The sequence below is a fragment of the Neoarius graeffei genome, chromosome 22 (genome assembly GCF_027579695.1).
Source record: "Neoarius graeffei isolate fNeoGra1 chromosome 22, fNeoGra1.pri, whole genome shotgun sequence".
Taxonomy (NCBI): Eukaryota; Metazoa; Chordata; class Actinopteri; order Siluriformes; family Ariidae; genus Neoarius; species Neoarius graeffei.
The window spans coordinates 32,599,329-32,620,780 of record NC_083590.1 but is presented as its reverse complement, the minus strand read 5'-3'; the positions used below and the strand labels follow the sequence as shown (position 1 = coordinate 32,620,780).

At 43.0% G+C, this 21,452-nt stretch overlaps 1 protein-coding gene across 5 annotated transcripts in view; it reads left to right on the top strand.

Annotated features, from left to right (window-relative positions):
- runx1t1 (RUNX1 partner transcriptional co-repressor 1) overlaps positions 1–21,452 on the top strand; it is a 135,899-nt gene that overhangs the window by 54,812 nt on the left and 59,635 nt on the right. For all 5 annotated transcript variants that reach the window (XM_060904745.1, XM_060904744.1, XM_060904743.1 and 2 more), the window contains exons 2-3: positions 15,495–15,632; positions 18,283–18,524. In XM_060904745.1, the coding sequence (XP_060760728.1) occupies positions 15,518–15,632; positions 18,283–18,524 (357 nt within the window). In that variant the 5' untranslated portion in view covers positions 15,495–15,517. The remainder of the gene's footprint in view (positions 1–15,494; positions 15,633–18,282; positions 18,525–21,452) is intronic.

The window sequence follows — 21,452 nt, the reverse complement described above, 5'->3', positions numbered from 1 at the left end:
GCCTTATGCAAAGAAAGACAGCATAGACGTTTTTTCCTCCCTATAAGTGGGAGGGACCGAACGAGGTGAATTTAAATCTGACTCGTCCCACCCTCTATCTGCGCCCGTGATTATGCGCCATGTTGTTGTAACTTTTTTTGAGAGACCCGCCGCCTACTTCAGCGCAGAATAGTGACGTTTGTGGCTTGCTGATGACGTGTAAGTCGGATGAATGCGACCTGGCGGTTTAGACTGAAGTCGCATATGAAAAGAGCGGATAGGAATCGGAATTAGGACCACATATCCAAACGGCCTGGGTCGGATTTGAAAAAATCGGATCTGTGTCGTTCATATTGTCAATAAAAGATCGGATACAGGTCACATATGGGCGAAAAGATCGGGTTTGAGTCACTTCAGCCTGCAGTGTGAACGTAGCCTAAGTGTCAGCCCTGTGATGACCTGGCGACTTGTCCAGGGTGTACCCCGCCTTTCACCCGTAGTCAGCTGGGATAGGCTCCAGCTTGCCTGCGACCCTGTAGAACAGGATAAAGCGGCTACAGATAATGGATGGATGATGTATTAGAACAAGCACATTAAAGTGTCTGTAATGCCTTATTGTAATGCTTTAAAATGAATAGATCATTAGTAACAACCAAAATTAATTAATAAAGCAGGGGGGAAATAATATTAATTATTTGTTATTTTACTATCAAGCACAAAACTATCAATAAATCGCGGCTTCCGGATCCCGGAAAAAGGCAGCCTTGCCCCAGGGCTAATCTCACATGACATCACGCGTGGGTCATTTCGGTTCATCTGACTCCATGCTTGTTTACTCGCTGAAATTGCATATTGTTGTTGGAATCTTATAAAAATAACGATGGGAAAGCGTTGTATTGTGTTTGGATGTTCAAATCCGTATACAACAGAACACAGAGTTCACGAATTTCCGAGAAATGGCCCTAATCTAGGGCGGCACGGTGGTGTAGTGGTTAGCGCTGCTGCCTCACAGCAAGAAGGTCTGGGTTCGAGCCCCGTGGCCAGCGAGGGCCTTTCTGTGTGGAGTTTGCATGTTCTCCCCGTGTCCGCGTGGGTTTCCTCCGGGTGCTCCGGTTTCCCCCACAGTCCAAAGACATGCAGGTTAGGTTAACTGGTGACTCTAAATTGACCGTAGGTGTGAATGTGAGTGTGAATGGTTGTCTGTGTCTATGTGTCAGCCCTGTGATGACCTGGCGACTTGTCCAGGGTGTACCCCGCCTTTCGCCCGTAGTCAGCTGGGATAGGCTCCAGCTTGCCTGCAACCCTGTAGAACAGGATAAAGCAGCTACAGATAATGAGATGAGATATTCTTGATAATCATCTGCCCCTTCATCCGACATATAAGAATCTAAGTCACGATCAGAATTCTCTCCAAAATGTGATTCCATACCGAGACTGGTCTAACCCACTGCTGCGCACAGGAACAAAACTGATACCTGGATTGTTAGACGTGTGACGTCACGCACTCCTTTGTGATCTTCCGGTTCAGTCTCGGCAGATTCCGTGAAAATCGGCTGATCTTATTGATTTTCCATTAATTTATAGCCTTTTGGCTCGGCTATGGTTCGAAAACACATGATCAATCAATATAATGATTGGTGCTTTGTACAAGGAAAACGTGGGGTTTAGGGACATTAAATTCGCTTTAATGTAAACCTTGCAGCCAGAAGTATTTTCAGAGCTACTGCTATAGAAATTTACTTCATTCCTTTTGACCAATCAGAATTGAGCATTCAAAAGATTAAAAAAAAAATTACTTGCGCTGCTGCCACCCACTTTAGAAAATGTGTAACTGTAAACAGACGCAGTGCTGAACTGAAAACTCTGATATTCCGTTGTGCAGAGATTTTTCGTTCACCACAAAGAATAATAGAAAATGTCTCAGTAGGGTTTTAGGGCTTCACGAGATCGGTGTCTACTTTGGACAGGTTCTTTTCTGTCTTTGCTGTTTGGGGTGCCATCACAAAATGCTCTCTTTTTGGAAACCAATCGCTCTTGAATGCACCATTTACTGGCACTCACTGTTCATGACGAATGACAGGACATGGAATGAGGATCCGGCTGTTCGCGATTTCTATGGCTGTGCTCGCTGTGGTGGTTAATGGTGATCTGTATTACTCCAGCGCTGTTTTGAGAAGCAATGAAAGACCTCGGCAAGAGGAAAATGGAGCCACATTAAATTTCCTCACTGCATCTATGGTCCTCACAGACCACCTAATGTTCATTTGTGTGTCGCGTGCCACCATTCCGAAAGGCAAAGCAACGAGAAAGACACAACACACTCTGCATGTTAACTTCGTGCTGATTATCTCTACGAAGTATATGATTAAAGTTTGTTTTTGAGCCTGTTTAAATCATCTTTTTTTTTCTGAAGAAAAAACCTTTAGCAGTGCTATAGATGTGTTGTCTGACATTATTCCTGACATCAGTGTGTACGCACTCGTCTTTTTGGTCAAGCTTTAAACCAGAAGTTTTTGGGAAGGTAAGAATTATGGCGCATTCACATCTACGTTGTTTGGTCCGGACCAAACGAACCAAATTTCCCTTGGTCCGGACCTTTTGGGTTGGTCTGAATACAAACCACCGAACTCTGGTCCGGACCAAACAAGCGGACCGAGACCGAGCTGCAAGGTCGGACTCGGTCCGGACCAAAGGAACCCTGGTGCGGATCTTCTGGAGGTGTGAAAGCAGACCGGACCTAATCCGACAGTTTTGCTTTTTTGTACCTCGGGAGCTTCCGTCGTTTGTCGAGCATTATGGGAAACAGAGTCTTGACACTCCACCGCAAAGTGCAAACACTGTTTCGGTTGTCAAGGGAACCTTACAACAGTCGTTCAGTCATTCAGACCAGTGGTAGGCTAGACTACAGAGTACAAAAAATGAGTAGGGGGCAAACGTGGGCCGAGGAAGAAACACGTACCCTTGTGGATATATGGGCAGATGTCCACATATCTGAGCTTTTGGAGAGAACACACAAAAATGCCGACGTGTTTGCTGTATTCAGTGAGAAAATGAAGGAGAAGGGGTTCACGCGCTCCCCAGAACAATGTCGGCTAAAAGTGAAGAAACTCCGTCAGACCTACATTAAAATCAGGGACATTCTTTCAAAAAGTGGCGGTACTAGCGACGCAAAAAAGAAATTCATCTATTGCGTAAAGAGCCAGAACTGTCACAACACGACGTGCGCTCATCAGCGCTATCCTCTGTAGCCGCCTTGCCCTTTGTCGTCGTCGTTGGTAAATTACTTGTACAACAGCATAGTAATCGCACAATTGTGAAAACAGTAAAAACTGGAAAAAACATATAGCTTTGATGACATTAAAAAGAATAACAGCACGGAAAGCCTCCATGACTACTTTTGAACTTAACGCTTTGTGCGCGTGTCGTCTCTGACCAATAGCTGAACGACCTCAGGGCGCGTGGCTTTGTTGACAGATTTTGGTCCGCTTACTAAAATGTACAGTGTGAAAGCGAACCGCACCAAAATGAAAAAATAAAAAAAACATTTGGTTCGGACCAAAGCAAGTGAACTATCGAACTATCCTGGTCTGAATACACCCTTAGTCATTACCGTATAATAACGTCATTACCGTTGCCTGGTTTTCGTACGTATTTTGATGCATGGTCCGGACACACACACATCTTTCCTTTCTTCTGTTCCATTCTTGAATCTTTCTTGTGTTTCTTTCTTTGCATGAGAATCAAGATCATTGTGGTGTGCGCACGTTTCTGATTCTCAGTATCTGCAGTATTTTTTTTTTAAAATCAGATATTTTCCAATCCATAATCCCCTTTTCCATCGTGTAATCTTTGGAATATTTTCTTCCGTATTTAGACCATTACCGGAAGAAATGCATAGAATGAATGATAACTAGCTTTGCTACTTTGTTTGAACAAACTCTCACAACATGGCATTACACTTTCCTATTGCTTGTGGTTGATGAGGTTCGTTTTTCTCTCACCCACAACCTCTTTCCAAACTCGACCAATTAGATGTAAAATCTGCGACCCTGGCATCCCTGATTGTGAGCGAGGATTATATTTAATCCCTCCGAGATGAAATATTAAAGCTTGAACATGTTAAAGATACGAGTATGGCTAACTAAAAGAAAAAAGGTCATTATACCCCCTCTCCGAAGGAGGGAGGGTATACTGGTTTACCTCCGTCTGTCCGTATCTCCGTCTGTCCGAAACACCCTTTTTCTCAGCAACCAAAAATCATTGCCGCTTGGTACCAAACTTCACCTTGGGGTTCGATACCATGTATACCGTTTTCAGGTCTGTCGCACATCGACTTCCTGTTTACCGACTGAATGTATTTACGAAACACGTTGTGTGGATTTACAAAATTTCCGTTACATTTTTCTCAGCAAGTACAAATCACAACTGCTTGATATTTGGTACTGAGCTTTAGCTTGGGGTTCTATACCGTGTATACCGTTTTCAGGTCTGTCGCACATCAACTTCCTGTTTACCGACTGAATGTATTTATGAAATACGTCGCGTGGATTTACAAAATTTTCGTTACATTTTTCTCAGCAACTACAAATCACAACTGCTTGATATTGGGTACCGAGCTTCAGCGTGGGGTTCTATACCGTGTGTACCGTTTTCAGGTCTGTCGCACATCGACTTCCTGTTTACCGACTGAATGTATTTACGAAACACGTCGTGTGGATTTACAAAATTTTCGTTACATTTTTCTCAGCAACTACAAATCACAACTGCTTGATATTTGGTACCGAGCTTCAGCTTGGGGTTCTATACCGTATGTACCGTTTTCAGGTCTGTCGCACATCGACTTCCTGTTTACCAACTGAATGTATTTACGAAACACGTCGTGTGGATTTACAAATTTTTCGTTACATTTTTCTCAGCAACTACAAATCACAACTGCTTGATATTTGGTACCGAGCTTCAGCTTGGGGTTCTATACCGTGTGTACCGTTTTCAGGTCTGTCACACATCAACTTCCTGTTTACCGACTGAATGTATTTACGAAACACGTCGCGTGGATTTACAAAATTTTCGTAACATTTTTCTCAGCAACTACAAATCACAACTGCTTGATATTTGGTACCGAGCTTCAGCTTGGGGTTCTATACCATGTATACCGTTCTCAGGTCAGTCGCACATCAACTTCCTGTTTACCGACTGAATGTATTTACGAAACACATCGGGTGGATTCTGACACTATTTCAAGAAGCAAAATGCTATTTCAAAATGAGAGTTTCCCAGGATGCTATTTGAAATCCCTGGGGAGAGACACTGCTCTTTACTTACTTGTTTCAGGGTTCATTATTTGTTGAAGTCAACATTCATAATAAGTGTCCTATTCCTTCGATTGCTTGCATTCTGATATGAGCGGGGGGGATACGTAGGTGAGCAGTAGCTCACGGTTGATCTTGTTGATTTCGTATAGTATAACTTTATAAATAGTATAAATTTCAACTATTCTTATTTTCTTTTATCCATGTCTCTGTGTGTACCGGTATGTGTGTTGAATGTCAGGTGTGTAGATTAAAGCTTAACCCATTACTTTATCATCCATCTCTGTCAGACAGACAGCAGGGATGAGTCTCCGATGCCTGGGGCTTGTGTTTCTGTCCTCCGCTCTGCAGCTCAGCCAAAACGTTGACCCGTAACGTTAATCCCCAATTAGACTCATGTAAGCAGAAGCAGCCATTCAAGTTTTGAGAATGTACAGTATACAAGCTGAGAAAATCTTCTTTATCGTATAAATGAGACATTATTCACACAGGCTGTTAGCTACTATTGATACCATGTGCATTCAGCATGTTTCTTTTATTAATCTGATACTAACAGCAGCACCGCTATCGACATCATAGCGAGAGCTGGTCATGATTTTAACATCTACAGCACAAATGTTTGACTCAGGAGTTGGATGATCAATTAAAATCCAGTGCATATCTTTCGCCATCCCGATCAGGATTTTCACCTCACAGCTGTCAAACGGACCTGATTTGATCCGTGCATCGTCCAGGTTAAGTTTTATTTTTTTCATTGACATCAATTGTTTGATGATTTAATGTTCTAAGACAGATTATTTTGGACTTTTTTGAAACAAGTGCAATAGCTCTACCAGTGGTCATAAGAATAATATACAAGGCTGGCTGGGGCTCATTTCTTTCCAGCCCAGACTGTAGATTCATGCAGTATATCGTCCAATCAAAATGCAAATTACACAAAGGACGGATGACAGAACTGTAGGTTGAGTGTTTTGTTTTTTGTTTTTAATTTAAAGCTACAGGTGGTGTAGTGGTTAGCGCTGTCGCCTCACAGCAAGAAGGTCCGGGTTCGAGCCCCATGGCCGGCGAGGGCCTTTCTGTGCGGAGTTTGCATGTTCTCCCCGTGTCCGCGTGGGTTTCCTCCGGGTGCTCCGGTTTCCCCCACAGTCCAAAGACATGCAGGTTAGGTTAACTGGTGACTCTAAATTGACCGTAGGTGTGAATGTGAGTGTGAATGGTTGTCTGTGTCTATGTGTCAGCCCTGTGATGACCTGGCGACTTGTCCAGGGTGTACCCCGCCTTTCGCCCGTAGTCAGCTGGGATAGGCTCCAGCTTGCCTGCGACCCTGTAGAACAGGATAAAGCGGCTAGAGATAATGAGATGAGATGAGATATTTTTTTTACCATGTTTTTTTTTAATTCAGAGGAAACACATGATGAACCCAGGAGAGCTTTAAGAGCTTGAAACACTCCCACCACAGTGAGTTGTTATGGTTCTTTACATATTGCGGCAAAATTGGGTTAAAAGTTTTCCTCCACTCGCTGTATTTAATAACGTACCCAACTGAGAGCGGTCTCCATTTCATCAGTGCCCAGATGGAGTGCAAATGTGTGAAAGAAAGATAGTCAAGAAGATTTGCGGGACTGTTTTTACTGCTGGAACCACGTAGAAAGATTTGAGAGGTTTCTGAAAAAAGAGGTGTGGGTCAGATTAAATGTACAAACACACACATGTGTCTAGGAAATAGTAGCCATGTGGAGTGGAAATTCCCACCTTCTTTATCTCTTCTGCATTGGCAAGGGTCCGAAAAGAATGGCTTGTCTTTGTAAAAGAGAGCGTTAATCACCCCCAGGGCTTTCAGCTTAGCCTTTACACATGAAAAAAAAAAAAAAGCTCTGCTTTTCATTAACTTTATGGGTCTTCATAAGAACTTGAAAACGCTATTAATTTTGTCTGCATGTCTTGTTCCTTCACTTAGAAAGCACTGAAGGCAAGTTTTATTTAAAAAAAAAATAGCCATACATATATATATAATGTTCAACTGGTATTTATTATATCGGCCAATTCTTGCTGGAATTTATGATGTCATGTGTAATCTGGACTAGTCTGGAAAGCTTCAGTCCAGATGTGCGTGCTCCGAAGTTGCCTGATTAGGATTTCTGTTCTGGCATGAAGACTTCATTTTGATCAGACAGCAAAGTTGTCTAAGGCTACAACTAATCAGGCTGTTGACTGACTCTTACATGGCTGAAAAAAATGTCAAGTTTGTTGGTAGAACAGCATGCTCTGCATGTGACATCACTTTCTCCAAATGAACAGGTCGTAATTAACACAGGCATCATGGGATTTAGGGCCACATGATATGGATTAAAAACTTCATAAGTAATAAAGTTGAGTATGACAAAATGTCATGGAGTAAATTAAGACTAAATTGTTTTAGTGTGTCTAACTGGATGACAATGTGGATCTTTTAACTTTTTTTTGTTGTTGTTGTTGTTTAAGAATTCATCTCATCTCATTATCTGTAGCCGCTTTATCCTGTTCTACAGGGTCGCAGGCAAGCTGGAGCCTATCCCAGCTGACTACGGGCGAAAGGCGGGGTACACCCTGGACAAGTCGCCAGGTCATCACAGGGCCGACACATAGACACAGACAACCATTCACACTCACATTCACACCTACGCTCAATTTAGAGTCACCAGTTAACCTAACCTGCATGTCTTTGGACTGTGGGGGAAACCGGAGCACCCGGAGGAAACCCACGCGGACACGGGGAGAACATGCAAACTCCACACAGAAAGGCCCTCGCCGGTCACGGGGCTCGAACCCAGGACCTTCTTGCTGTGAGGCGACAGCGCTAACCACTACACCACCGTGCCGCCTTGTTTAAGAATTGTCCATCAGTAATGCTCTAATACCATCGAATAATAAGGTTGGATATTAAATGACTTCCTGTGGTGTTGTGCACCCTACATAGTGCACGACATGCAATTCAGACCACTTTAGATTTTGTCGCAGGAAAATGATGGCATCACAAAAGTACATTTCTGCCAGTACATATTAACTTGAGCATTCTAATAGCTAATAATGTTGTGTTTGGTTGTACGTGTGTGTGTGTGTGTGTGTGTGTTAGCTCTGCATTCTTTCCCTAAAGACCTGATGAAGTAAAGCAGCTTTTTGAAAATATCTTGTATTAAAAGCTTTATATAATACTAATACAATTTAAATAAAGAAACTGATTTGAAGTCTACAGCATGAGCACTCTGCTGTGTGTAATTTTATTTAATCAGCCTTATTATGATGATGATGATTATTATTATTATTCCCAATTTTGAATGTTTTTCACAACCTTCCACTCACATTGTGCTAAATAATAAAAAGTCGATTATCCCTGGTGAAAAACCACACAGGATCGTTCAGGATCCATGAGGATTGTCAAAGACCTGCCAAAGATCCTTAAAAATAAGGATCTTTATAGGATCCTTAAAGGATCTGGGAAAGCTCTTCAAAGACCTTCATCCGCAAAATCATTTGTAAAGATCTTTGCAAGGATCTTTCAAAGATATTAGAAGGATCCTTCTAAAGAGCTTGTTAAGATCTTTGCTAGGATCTTTGAGGATGTGATCTTAACTGGAATCCTCAAGGATTTAATCAGGATCCTTGTCAAGGTCTTTACAAGATCTTTGTGAGGATCCTTTAATCTCCTCGAGGATCTAATGAGGATCTTTCAAATTTTTTTTTTAATGATCCTAATTCAACGGAATTGGCAAGGATGGAAAAGATTGAAACTTACATAATTATGATTCATAAGAATTAGATGAGTACGGTATATATCAAGGGATCCTGAATAGCCAACGTCTTAAAGGGTTATTTGAAAGAATCTTTCATGATTTTCAAGGTTTCAAAGATCTTGAAAGGATCTCTTGGTCAATCAGTTGACTTCTTCTACTGGAAATGTCAGTGTACATGTTATGATAGCATCAATAAAGAATTATTTTGTTTGGAATTGAATGTGGTTTTTGGGGCGGCACGGTGGTGTAGTGGTTAGCGCTGTCGCCTCACAGCAAGAAGGTCCGGGTTCGAGCCCCGTGGCTGGTGAGGGCCTTTCTGTGCGGAGTTTGCATGTTCTTCCCGTGTCCGCGTGGGTTTCCTCCGGGTGCTCCGGTTTCCCCCACAGTCCAAAGACATGCAGGTTAGGTTAACTGGTGACTCTAAATTGACCGTAGGTGTGAATGTGAGTGTGAATGGTTGTCTGTGTCTATGTGTCAGCCCTGTGATGACCTGGCGACTTGTCCAGGGTGTACCCCGCCTTTCGCCTGTAGTCAGCTGGGATAGGCTCCAGCTTGCCTGCGACCCTGTAGAACAGGATAAAGCGGCTAGAGAGAATGAGATGAGAAGATTCTTGTAGATCTTGTGAAGAATATTATCGATCCTTGAAGATCTTATCATGAATTTCAAAGATCCTTGAAGAGCTTGTCAAGAACTTTGAAGATTCTTATAGATCCTTGAAGATCTTGGCAAAAAAACTGTAAGATCCCTGAAGATCTTGGCAAGAAGGTAAAAGATCTTTGTCGATCCTTGAAGATCTTAGCAAGAATTTTAAAGCTCCTTGAAGATCTTTTGAGGATCTTTGTTGAGATCCTTAAAGACCCTTACAAAGAACTTTACAGATCCTTGAAGATCCTTGAAAGATTTTCACCAGGGAACTGAGCAGCCCTAATTTCCTTCTTTCACTACATAATCAGTGAACCTTACAATAGTTTAAGGCTCATCAGGTTGTCACCTTGCTTGTGTGCTGTGTATCTCACAGCCATCACCCGCTCCCCCGGTCGTTCACCTAGATTTTAAATGGACAAAAAACAATTTTAGAGCTCATAAGTAAAATAGAAGAAAATATATGACTTCAAAGGGGCGGCACAGTGGTGTAGTGGTTAGCACTGTCGCCTCACAGCAGGTCCTGGGTTCGAGCCGAGCAGCCGGCGAGGGTCTTTCTGTGCGGAGTTTGCATGTTCTCCCCGTGTCCGCGTGGGTTTCCTCTGGGTGCTCCGGTTTCCCCCGCAGTCCAAAGACATGCAGGTTAGGTTAACTGGTGACTCTAAATTGAGCGTAGGTGTGAATGTGAGTGTGAATGGTTGTCTGTGTCTATGTGTCAGCCCTGTGATGACCTGGCGACTTGTCCAGGGTGTACCCCGCCTTTCGCCCGTAGTCAGCTGGGATAGGCTCCAGCTTGCCTGCGATCCTGTAGGACAGGATAAAGCGGCTAGAGATAATGGATGGATGGATATGACTTCAAATGTGGTGTAGTGGTTAGCACTGTTGCCTCACAGCAAGAAGGTTCCCGGTTTGAACCCCAGGGCCGACAGGGGCCTTTCTGTGTGGAGTTTGTATGTTCTCCCCGTGTCTGCATGGGTTTCCTCCGGGTGCTCTGGTTTCCCCCACAGTCCAAAGACATGCAGGTTAGGTTAAATACCCAGCCACTGTGGTTGTACAAGCCAGTGCATACTTAGTGGCGGTCCCAAGCCTGGATAGATTGGGGAGGGTTGCGTCAGGACAGGCATCCGGTGTAAAACCTATGCCAAATCAAATATGCAGAACAGTGGTGGGTTTCCCAAAAGCCTCTTAACGCTAAGAGCATCTTAACTAGGAGAGAAAGAGTTAATATGTTCATTGTGCAGCTCGCTGTACCATTTAACGATCTTTGTGCTACGATGCTTTCGGGAAACTCTGCACAGATCGGCTGTCGCGACCTCAAACGGGAGCAGCCGAAAGACAAAGAATATGACTTCAAATACATTTTTACATTTTGAAATACTAATTGCGATATTATGTCTCTATTTTACCGTTGATGCACGACTGCACCTTTCTCGATATTGTGCAGTCCCAGGGCGGCAGTGTGCTCACGTTAGCTTCCATAGCGTTATTATTGCACCTAGTGGTAAAAAGTAGGAACTGCAACAAACACTCCTAGAGATCCATCTTAACCTGAAGCATTCCTGACTGTTTTAATGAGTTGTCAGTATGCTACTGTGGGATCATGGTGGGCCATCTACACACCCCAGTGTTCTCACACACCCACTGTCCTAACTGTGGGAAAAGCATGCGTCTGGAACATGTAGCGTCCACCCAGATTCCAGCTGTCATATGTGTCCCCTCCTTCAGATAGTAGCGACGAGGCCTCACTTCTGTTTGCTGTTACACCCCTTACTTCCTTCTTACACAACGTTCATTATGGCTGTTTGATAACACTGTTTGCTTATACAGTAACAAGCTGCCTATAGCAGCCATTAACTGCAGGCCGTACTCACCATATGTGGCACAGGGTTCTCTTTCAAATTAAAATACACCAAGTTTGCAATTTCAGCATCCATATGGTCTTATTTGGTGTTTTTCCTTTTGTATAACCAACAGCAATAAAACCAGACTGATCCAGAACTGAATGTTATTTAAAAAAAAGAAAAAGGCTGGGGCTGATTTCTTTCGAGCCCAGGTTACAGAATAGGTTATGTTAAGATTTCATGTGCATTGAGGCTCATTTATTTAACCACTAATGAACTGTTTTGGTTTAGTGCACTGCAAAAAATTGAAAACTGAATTTGAGGAGCAAATTACTGAATACAAGTGAAATTATTTTGCCGCATGGACGGATATTTTTACTTGATAAGACATCTTAGAATAAGTTGGTTGCAATCTAGAACTAGGTTTAATCTCAGAATTGGTATCTTGTATTCTTCGAATAGGAAATGGGCCATTTTCAAATAAATGTACCTATTACGGTAAAGAAGAAGTCTTCACTTATTTTTCAGTTTCTCATCAGAACAGAGGGGTTTAATTGAAAAATGATTCACATACCTGCATAGACAATAAAAACCTCTCTAAATTTTCATACTGAAGTTTTTATCTTATTTAATAAGAAAAATAAGAGTGATTTATGTTATAATTTTTCTTTACCGTGACCAATGCAAAAACGAATTATTCATAAATATATCTTACATTCTTGAACTTACTCAGGAGTAAATTTGATTTTTCCAGGGATGAGAATGAAAAAAATTTAAAAAGTCTGAAAAAACCAGGGCAGGGCCCAGGGGGGCGGGGCCCAGGGGTTCCAGGGGCTGATGATTTTTGGCTATTTATTTATTTATTTATTTATTTTCTTTATTATTAGACAGGGAGATTATTATTAGACAGGGAGATTATTAGACAGGGAGATTATTATTAGACAGGGAGATTATTAGACAGGGAGATGATTATTAGACAGGGAGATGATTATTAGACAGGGAGATTCTTTTGTGTAATCTGAGCTGAAGTGGGCTTTGTACTTTGGTTTTTTGGGGCGAACGCGCGCTCTCTCTGCCATACCGATCCTGTAGGCTGCGCTGACTCAGCTGAAAACTCCGGTCCTCGAGAAAAGAGATAAAAGCCCGCCCACACTGAAAGCTGATTGGCTTATTTTGCTGAGTAACCCAATCAGGATGCTCTTTGTCTGGCATGTGCTACATGAACAAGCACACAGGCAGTGTTGCCACATTGGGCGGTTTTAAGTGCATTTTGGCGGGTTTGGAACATATTTTAGATGGAAAACGTTAGCAGTATCTGGCAACACTGCACACAGTCTCCCTCGCGCGCGCACATTCTAAGATGCGTGATGCAGACCTTAGTGTTGCGCGCGCACGCTCAAAAACGATCATTTTGGTCTGAAAAAGTCGGAAATCCGCCGATCGGCGGAAAATTCTCATCCCTGTTTTTCACAAAAATAACTAATTAGGTGTTGAAACAAAAGTATTGAGTACATTATCTGATTTTTTTTTTTATAAATTCAAATAAGGCGGCACGGTGGTGTAGTGGTTAGCGCTGTCGCCTCACAGCAAGAAGGTCCAGGTTCGAGCCCCGGGGCCGGCGAGGGCCTTTCTGTGCGGAGTTTGCATGTTCTCCCCGTGTCCGCGTGGGTTTCCTCATGAGTCAGTGTCTTAGAAAGCAGTGCTTAGATAGCTATGAAAGTACCTCTAAGCAAGTGGATTGAGATACTTGCGTACATATGCAGACATTTACTAGTAATTACATCACTATTAGAGATAACAGAGTGAATATCCTGTGACGACTCCAGTTGTTGTGTTTTTTTTGTCAGAAGTAAAATCTTAATTCAAACCAGCTACAAATAATTTAATGTACATTTAGCCGCTGTTTTTCCATCATTTTCTTTCCAACTTCCTGCTTCACTGGGATGATGGGATACAGTGGTGCTGGAAAGTTTGTGAACCCTTTAGAATTTTCTATGTTTCTGCATAAATATGACTGAAAACAGCATCAGATTTTCACACAAGTCCTAAAAGCAGATAAAGAGACCCCAGTTAAACAAATGAGACAAAAATATTATACTTGGTCATTTATTTATTGAGGAAAATGATCCAATATTACAATCTGTGAGTGGCAAAAGTATGTGAACCCCTGGGATTAGCAGTTAATTTGAAGGTGAAATTAGAGTCAATCAATGGGATGACAATCAGGTGTGAGTGGGCACCCTGTTTTATTTAAAGAACAGGGATCTATCAAAGTCTGATCTTCACAACGCATGTTTGTGGAAGTGTATCATGGCACGAACAAAGGAGATTTCTGAGGACCTCAGAAAAAGCATTGTTGATGCTCATCAGGCTGGAAAAGGTTACAAAACCATCTCTAAAGAGTTTGGACTCCACCAATCAACAGACAGATTGTGTACAAATGGAGGAAGTTCAAGACCATTGTTACCCTCCCCAGGAATGGTCGACCAACAAAGATCACTCCAAGAGCAAGGCGTGTAATAGTCGGCGAGGTCACAAAGGACCCCAGGGTAACTTCTAAGCAACTGAAGGCCTCTCTCACATTGGCTAATGTTAATGTTCATGAGTCCACCATCAGGAGAACACCGAACAATGATGGTGTGCATGGCAGGGTTGCAAGGAGAAAGCCACTGCTCTCCAAAAAGAACATTGCTGCTCGTCTGCCGTTTGCTAAAGATCACATGGACAAGCCAGAAGGCTATTGGAAAAATGTTTTGTGGACGGATGAGACCAAAATAGAACTTTTTGGTTTAAATGAGAAGCGTTATGTTTGGAGAAAGGAAAACACTGCATTCCAGCATAAGAACCTTATCCCATCTGTGAAACATGGTGGTGGTAGTATCATGGTTTGGGCCTGTTTTGCTGCATCTGGGTCAGGACGGCTTGCCATCATTGATGGAACAATGAATTCTGAATTATACCAGCGAATTCTAAAGGAAAATGTCAGGACATCTGTCCATGAACTGAATCTCAAGAGAAGGTGGGTCATGCAGCAAGACAACGACCCTAAGCACACAAGTCGTTCTACCAAAGAATGGTTAAAGAAGAATAAAGTTAATGTTTTGGAATGGCCAAGTCAAAGTCCTGACCTTAATCCAATGGAAATGTTGTGGAAGGACCTGAAGCGAGCAGTTCATGTCCGGAAACCCACCAACATCCCAGAGTTGAAGCTGTTCTGTATGGAGGAATGGGCTAAAATTCCTCCAAGCCGGTGTGCAGGACTGATCAACAGTTACCGGAAACATTTAGTTGCAGTTATTGCTGCACAAGGGGGTCACACCACATACTGAAAGCAAAGATTCACATTTTGCCACTCACAGATATGTAATATTGGATCATTTTCCTCAATAAATAAATGACCAAGTATAATATTTTTGTCTCATTTGTTGAACTGGGTTCTCTTTATCTACTTTTAGGACTTGTGTGAAAATCTGATGATGTTTTAGGTCATTTATGCAGAAATGTAGAAAATTCTAAAGGGTTCGCAAACTTTCAAGCACCATTGTATACTGGGCGTCTACTTTGTCCTGGAATCTCCGATGGTTTTACCTTTAATCTACTTTACATAAAATCTGTATTTACAAGTAGGTTTGTGATTTTTTTTTTTTAAAATATACTCCCCATGCTTACTTGACCGTCAGCGCTGTCCTATTGGCAGTGTTTGCACACACTTAAAAAGGAAGACGAGAATAGTGAAGAAGACTGAGCAGCTGCTGTCTGAGCTCTCAACAGGCTTGAATTCAGGTGTACAGGAGATCATTGTTTTCTCACCAGAACTGCTCCACTTTCGTTTTCTTAGACGTCTGGCTTCTCGCATATCCATAATTTCCCCCTATCTCTTCTCAGGGGTAATTCATGAGTCATGTCTAACTGTCGACGAGTAAGACACGCGCTTGTTTGTGTCTCCCTGCAGATCGCACTGAGAAGCCCTCCACCATGCCCGACTCGCCCGCAGATGTGAAAGCACAGCCCAGGTTAACTCCACCCACCATGCCTCCGCCGCCCGGCACACAGGGAGCCCCCAGGACGAGCTCGTTCACTCCCACGACGCGTGAGTATCTCTGTCACACACAGACACACTCATACCATACTCATGTTATATATGTACAGCAAGACACACACAGGAAAGCAGACACTCCACAGTAACAGTACAATACAGCTGTTGAGACAGAGACAGAGTAATCGGTGCGATCTGAGCTCCGCTGTGTGCTGTCAGCACCTCAACACACTCTTCACTTTCTCTTCACTGCCGCATCCCTAACACACAGATCACTTGGACTCTGTAATTAGCGCTTATACAAAAAAAAAGAAGAAGAGGAAGAAAAATACACACGCAAGCTTGCGCCGATTGAACGAGGAACCTTTTAAAAGCAGATTCTAATTACATATGCTGAAGGTTTAACAAAGCAAGCGCTTTGATTCCCCCACACACACCCTCCCGTTGTAATTGTTAGCAGATGCAGCTGAAGTATCTCATTTCTGTGCTGCTGGAGAGAGGCCACAGCCTAATCTCATTAGCGAGACGTTGACGCCGTGGCCCGTATGGTTTGCATCACCATTCGACCACATGTATTCACCGCTGCTACATTTCATATGGCTGATGTGCGCTACAAGAGAGCATGGTTATGTGCTTAAGGCCACCGGGGCTGATTGGAAGCAAACGCAGCACATTCTGGGTTGCAGGAGCTTGGCAGAATGTGGAAGTCAGAGATTATCTGCGTTAGAACGATTCATCAAGTGGCACTTAACAGGGGGGCTTCAGGTTTAGGGATTTTCACTCTCATGCTCAGCTTGGATACAGTAATTTCTCAGAACAATCGAGGTCACCTCTTTTGACTGGCATTCTGATTTATTGCAATGAAAGGGTAAAACGTGTTTAAAATAGTCAAATTTACTCAAAACAGAACATCCATCCATTATCCGTAACTGCTTATCCTGTACAGGGTTGCGGGCAAGCTGGAGCCTATCCCAGCTGATTATGGGCGAGAGGTGGGGTACACCCCGGACAAGTCGTAAGATCATCATTGGGTTGAAACATAGAGACAAACAACCATTCACACTCACATTCACACCTACGGTCAATTTAGAGTCACCAATTAGCCTAACCTGCATGTCTTTGGACTGTGGGGGAAACCGGAGCACCCGGAGGAAACCCACGCGGACACGGGGAGAACATGCAAACTCTACACAGAAAGGCCCTCGCCGGCCACAGGGCTCGAACCTGGACCTTCTTGCTGTGAGGTGACCATGCTAACCACTGCACCACCTTGCCACCCTATTTATAATTTACTCAAGTATTATTGAAATTGAATAACTTACAAAAGCTAAAAGTTACTTTTTACTCCTTACATTTTCATTCTGACTTTCAAAATACCCAGTCTTTAAACAAATCTATTGTTTTTTCTTAGTAAAAATTAAATATCTGCCTTTAAAATTCACTATCAAAACTAAGGGCGGCACGGTGGTGTAGTGGTTAGCACTGTCGCCTCACAGCAAGAAGGTCCGGGTTCGAGCCCCGTGGCCGGCGAGGGCCTTTCTGTGTGGAGTTTGCATGTTCTCCCCGTGTCCGCGTGGGTTTCCTCCGGGTGCTCCGGTTTCCCCCACAGTCCAAAGACATGCAGGTTAGGTTAACTGGTGACTCTAAATTGAGCGTAGGTGTGAATGTGAGTGTGAATGGTTGTCTGTGTCTATGTGTCAGCCCTGTGATGACCTGGCGACTTGTCCAGGGTGTACCCCGCCTTTCACCCGTAGTCAGCTGGGATAGGCTCCAGCTTGCCTGCGACCCTGTAGAAGGATAAAGCGGCTAGAGATAATGAGATGAGATGAATTTGTTAGCTAGTTGTGTTTTTGTTCGCCTTAGCATTCCTTCCAAAAGGGCTATTACACATTAGAGAACCAACAAGACAAATTCTAGGTTTGTCTGAGTTTGCAGAATAGTTTCTTTCTGACTGCTTGCTTAAGCCAGTATCTCACTGGGCTGTGACAGCCTGCGACTAGTTGGAGACACAACAATTGCGATAAAACATGCAAATTAGCGACAATTTTCACTTGGAATCACACTGAATTGATATTCGCATATTTTATCACAATTGTTGTGTCTCTCGCAGCCCATTGAGATACTGGCTGAACTCGCACTTCCTGTCTCGCGGAAACTGCCTTGAGAAGGGTTCGTGACGTCTTTGCGACACCATTTGCGGCTATTTTGAGAGAAATTTTGTCGCACGAATTTTTTGAACATGTTCAAAATTTCAGCGACGAAGGAGCGACACTTTGCGACTCATGCGAGGAAATTGAGAAACCCCGCGAATGTTTCAAGACACTTTTGAAACTCTCTTGCGAATGACGTTCTCAAGCTGTCGCAGCCCAGTGAGATACTGGCTTTAGCAAACCAGCTCGTCATGCAGGGTTGGGCATGATGAACATGTGATAAGCACTTTTCATCAGTTCAAAGTATTTCATTTTTACGCTTGCAAACTTAAATATGGTTAAATGTAGATTTTTGCCTCCATACTCTACTCCTACTTTTAACTGAGTAAGATTTTGGCACAGTACTTTGCCTATAAATCAATGATAAATTTTGTAACACTTTCCATGAAGCCCTTATTTACCGTATAACTCTTTATAATTCTTTGTAGATTGGTAATGATTTCCTGTAGGCATTTTAAAAACATAGAAAGCTTTTTTTTTTTTGCCTCTTTCAGTAACAAACGGCACCAGCCACTCTCCGACCGCACTGAACGGCGCTCCGTCATCGCCCAATGGCTTCAGCAACGGACCTTCATCCTCTTCCTCCTCTTCGCTGGCCAATCAGCAGCTCCCTCCGGCATGCGGCGCACGGCAGCTCAGCAAGCTGAAGCGTTTCCTTACAACCCTGCAGCAGTTCGGCAACGACATCTCACCCGAAATCGGCGATCGCGTCCGCACACTCGTGCTGGGCCTTGTGGTGAGTTTCTACGCACGCATGTGCACACCATTGTGGCGATGCTATACATACAGGGATGTACTGATAAATGATCTAGATTTTGCTGAGCATTCAGACACACACACTCATTCACATTTAATTTATAGTAGTGTTTTTATTAGACATATAAATCTACACATGGAAAATGTACAGACAGCCAAAATGCGTCCTTGAACAGTCAAACATTCAATAAACGTAGGTAGAAAAAGAAACACTCAAGAAATAACATCATAAGAGGAATAAAGATGGAGAAAGGAAACAGGGACTCTCTCAGCTGGGGTTTAATAAAAAGAATCGGCGCCACCGGGGTTGTTTTAGGCCAGCACTGCCACTTGAGAAAGGCCTTTATGTAATCCTCTCTGCTTCAGGGATACCATGATGTTTCTAACCATCAAATTCCTAAAGCCTCGGTCACAACCGGCCGTACGTGCTCCTACGGCCGGTCTACGTGCAAAAAAACGCAAGAAACGCACGGAGGGCGCGCGTGTGACGTGCTGATTTTCGAGCCGTAGACCGGCCGCAGAGGTTCTTTGTCATGTCAAACAAACTCTACGGGCGCTTACGTTTTTTTCAGGTTGCAAGACAAACTTACGGCCAACGTGCGTCTTTCTCCACGAACAAAAAAACCGCAGCGATTTGGGAAACGCCAAAAATCGCACGGCCAAAAAATCGTACGTCCGGTTGTGACCTAGGCTTAATATGCAAAAGAAGAATATGAAACGAATCATAGACTATGTATGGCTTTCCATGTATTGTACGTGCTCCAAAAATACTTTCTATAAAGGAAAAACTCCACCCTGCCTGGACGACTTGCTTATTACATTTTCTAATTACGGTGTGATCTTCACCCACATCGAAGATTTATTTTGTGCTAATTTGTAATGAGCTGATTCCGCTTCATCGCTACGTGAAGATGCAGCAGCGCTTTAGTCCTTTATTCTGTCCAGTTCAATCACCGCTTCATCTCTACACTCTGCAGAAACAGATCAGCGTCCAAAGCTTCAACTTTCCTGCTAATATCGCCATCAGCTCTGTCGTAGATCGCTAGCTATCCGAGCTGAGACTCTGCGTCATACAGTGTCTTGCAAAAGTATTCATCCCCCTCGGTGGTTGTCCTGTTTTGTCGCATTACAAGCTGGAATTAAAATGGATTTTTGGAGGGTTAGCACCATTTGATTTACACAACATGCCGACCACTTTAAAGGTGAAAATTGTTTTTATTGTGACACAAACAATAATTAAGATGAAAAAACAGAAATCTGGAGTGTGCATAAGTATTCACCCCCTTTCGTATGAAACCCCTAAATAAGAGCTGGTCCAACCGATTCACTTCATAAGTCACATAATTAGTTGATTAAGATCCACCTGTGTGCAATCAAAGTGTCACATGATCTGTCACATGATGTCTGTATAAATCAACCTGTTCTGGAAGGACCCTGACTCTGCAACACTACTAAGCAAGCAACATGAAAACCAAGGAGCCTCCAAACAGGTCAGAGACAAAGTTGTGGAGAAGTATAGATCAGGGTTGGGTTATAAAAATATCCCAAACTTTGAATATCCCACAGAGCACCATTAAATCCATTATAGCAAAATGGAAAGAATATGGCACCACTACAAACCTGACAACAGAAGGCCCCGCCCACCAAAACTCACAGACCGGGCAAGGAGGGCATTAATCAGAGATGCAACAAAGACACCAAACAGGCCTAGAAATTCATATCTTTTTTTCACCAGCCAGCCGGACTAGTTCCCTTCCAAAGTAACTCGCCAAACAGAAAATCAACTCGCCAAAATTTGTTCATGTATGAATTTTACTTCTGTCAAAAATAACACAAAAGAGAGTAGTTACCATTGTTCATGACTAATGTGCGTTTATTTCAAGACCCGAGTATTTTGATACTGTTGTTAAATACATAAATGAGAACAACACAGAGCACCATAATATAATATCAACAAATAATAATATATTGGAAAACTTGGCAACTTGGTGTATGAGTATTGAAAACAAATCTACTTACTATCATGACTATAGCACCCAAAATATGTCCAACATGCTTTCTGTATTTAACCATTTAGGAGAGAGAAAGCATTAGGAGCTTCATATTGACTAGGAATCAACTTGAAAAAAATGAATTATTCCATAAAAATCGTATCGCAGCCAAGGCCTACCCTGCTCCCACGTTTGCTTATAAGTCCTTTGTCGTTTCTCCTTCTCGTACGCTTTATCGGTGGCCTTTTTCTCCTCTTCAGACCGAGGTCGCTTTGTCCCCGTCTCTGGCGGTTTCTGTACACGTTTCAGAAAATTCCACATCGCAACGTAGCTTTGGCAGATGTAGATGTAAACAACAAAAAAACTGCGTGTTTAAATGGGCGATAATGTGGCCACATCTATTGAATTTGATAATGTGATTACCGCAATATTCAACGAGATGCGTTATATACATGCGCAGTAGTGAAAAAACCGACAGCCTGACTCGTACACGATATGATTCGGAATTCTTCGGTATTTTCCGTCCTGCCAATAAACACATCGATTAACACAGACACAGCACACGCTTAATATGTGGCGGCTTTAGTTGACGGTGTGTCTGAATCTTCGCTTCGTATATTTTTTTATTTTCAACTAGCCAGCCGGGCTGGCTAGTGACAGGAATTACCCGCCAAATGACAAATTAAGTCGCCTCGGGCAACCAGACCACCGCGAATTTCGAGCCGTGCCAAAGATACCACTAAAGGAGCTGCAAAGATCCACAGTGGAGCTGGGAGTATCTGTCCATAGGACCACTTTAAGCCATACTCTCCACAGAGTGGGGCTTTATGGAAGAGTGGCCAGAAAAAAATGTTATTGCTGAAGAAAACACGTTTGGAGTTTGCCCAACAGCATGTGGCAGACTCCCCAAACACATG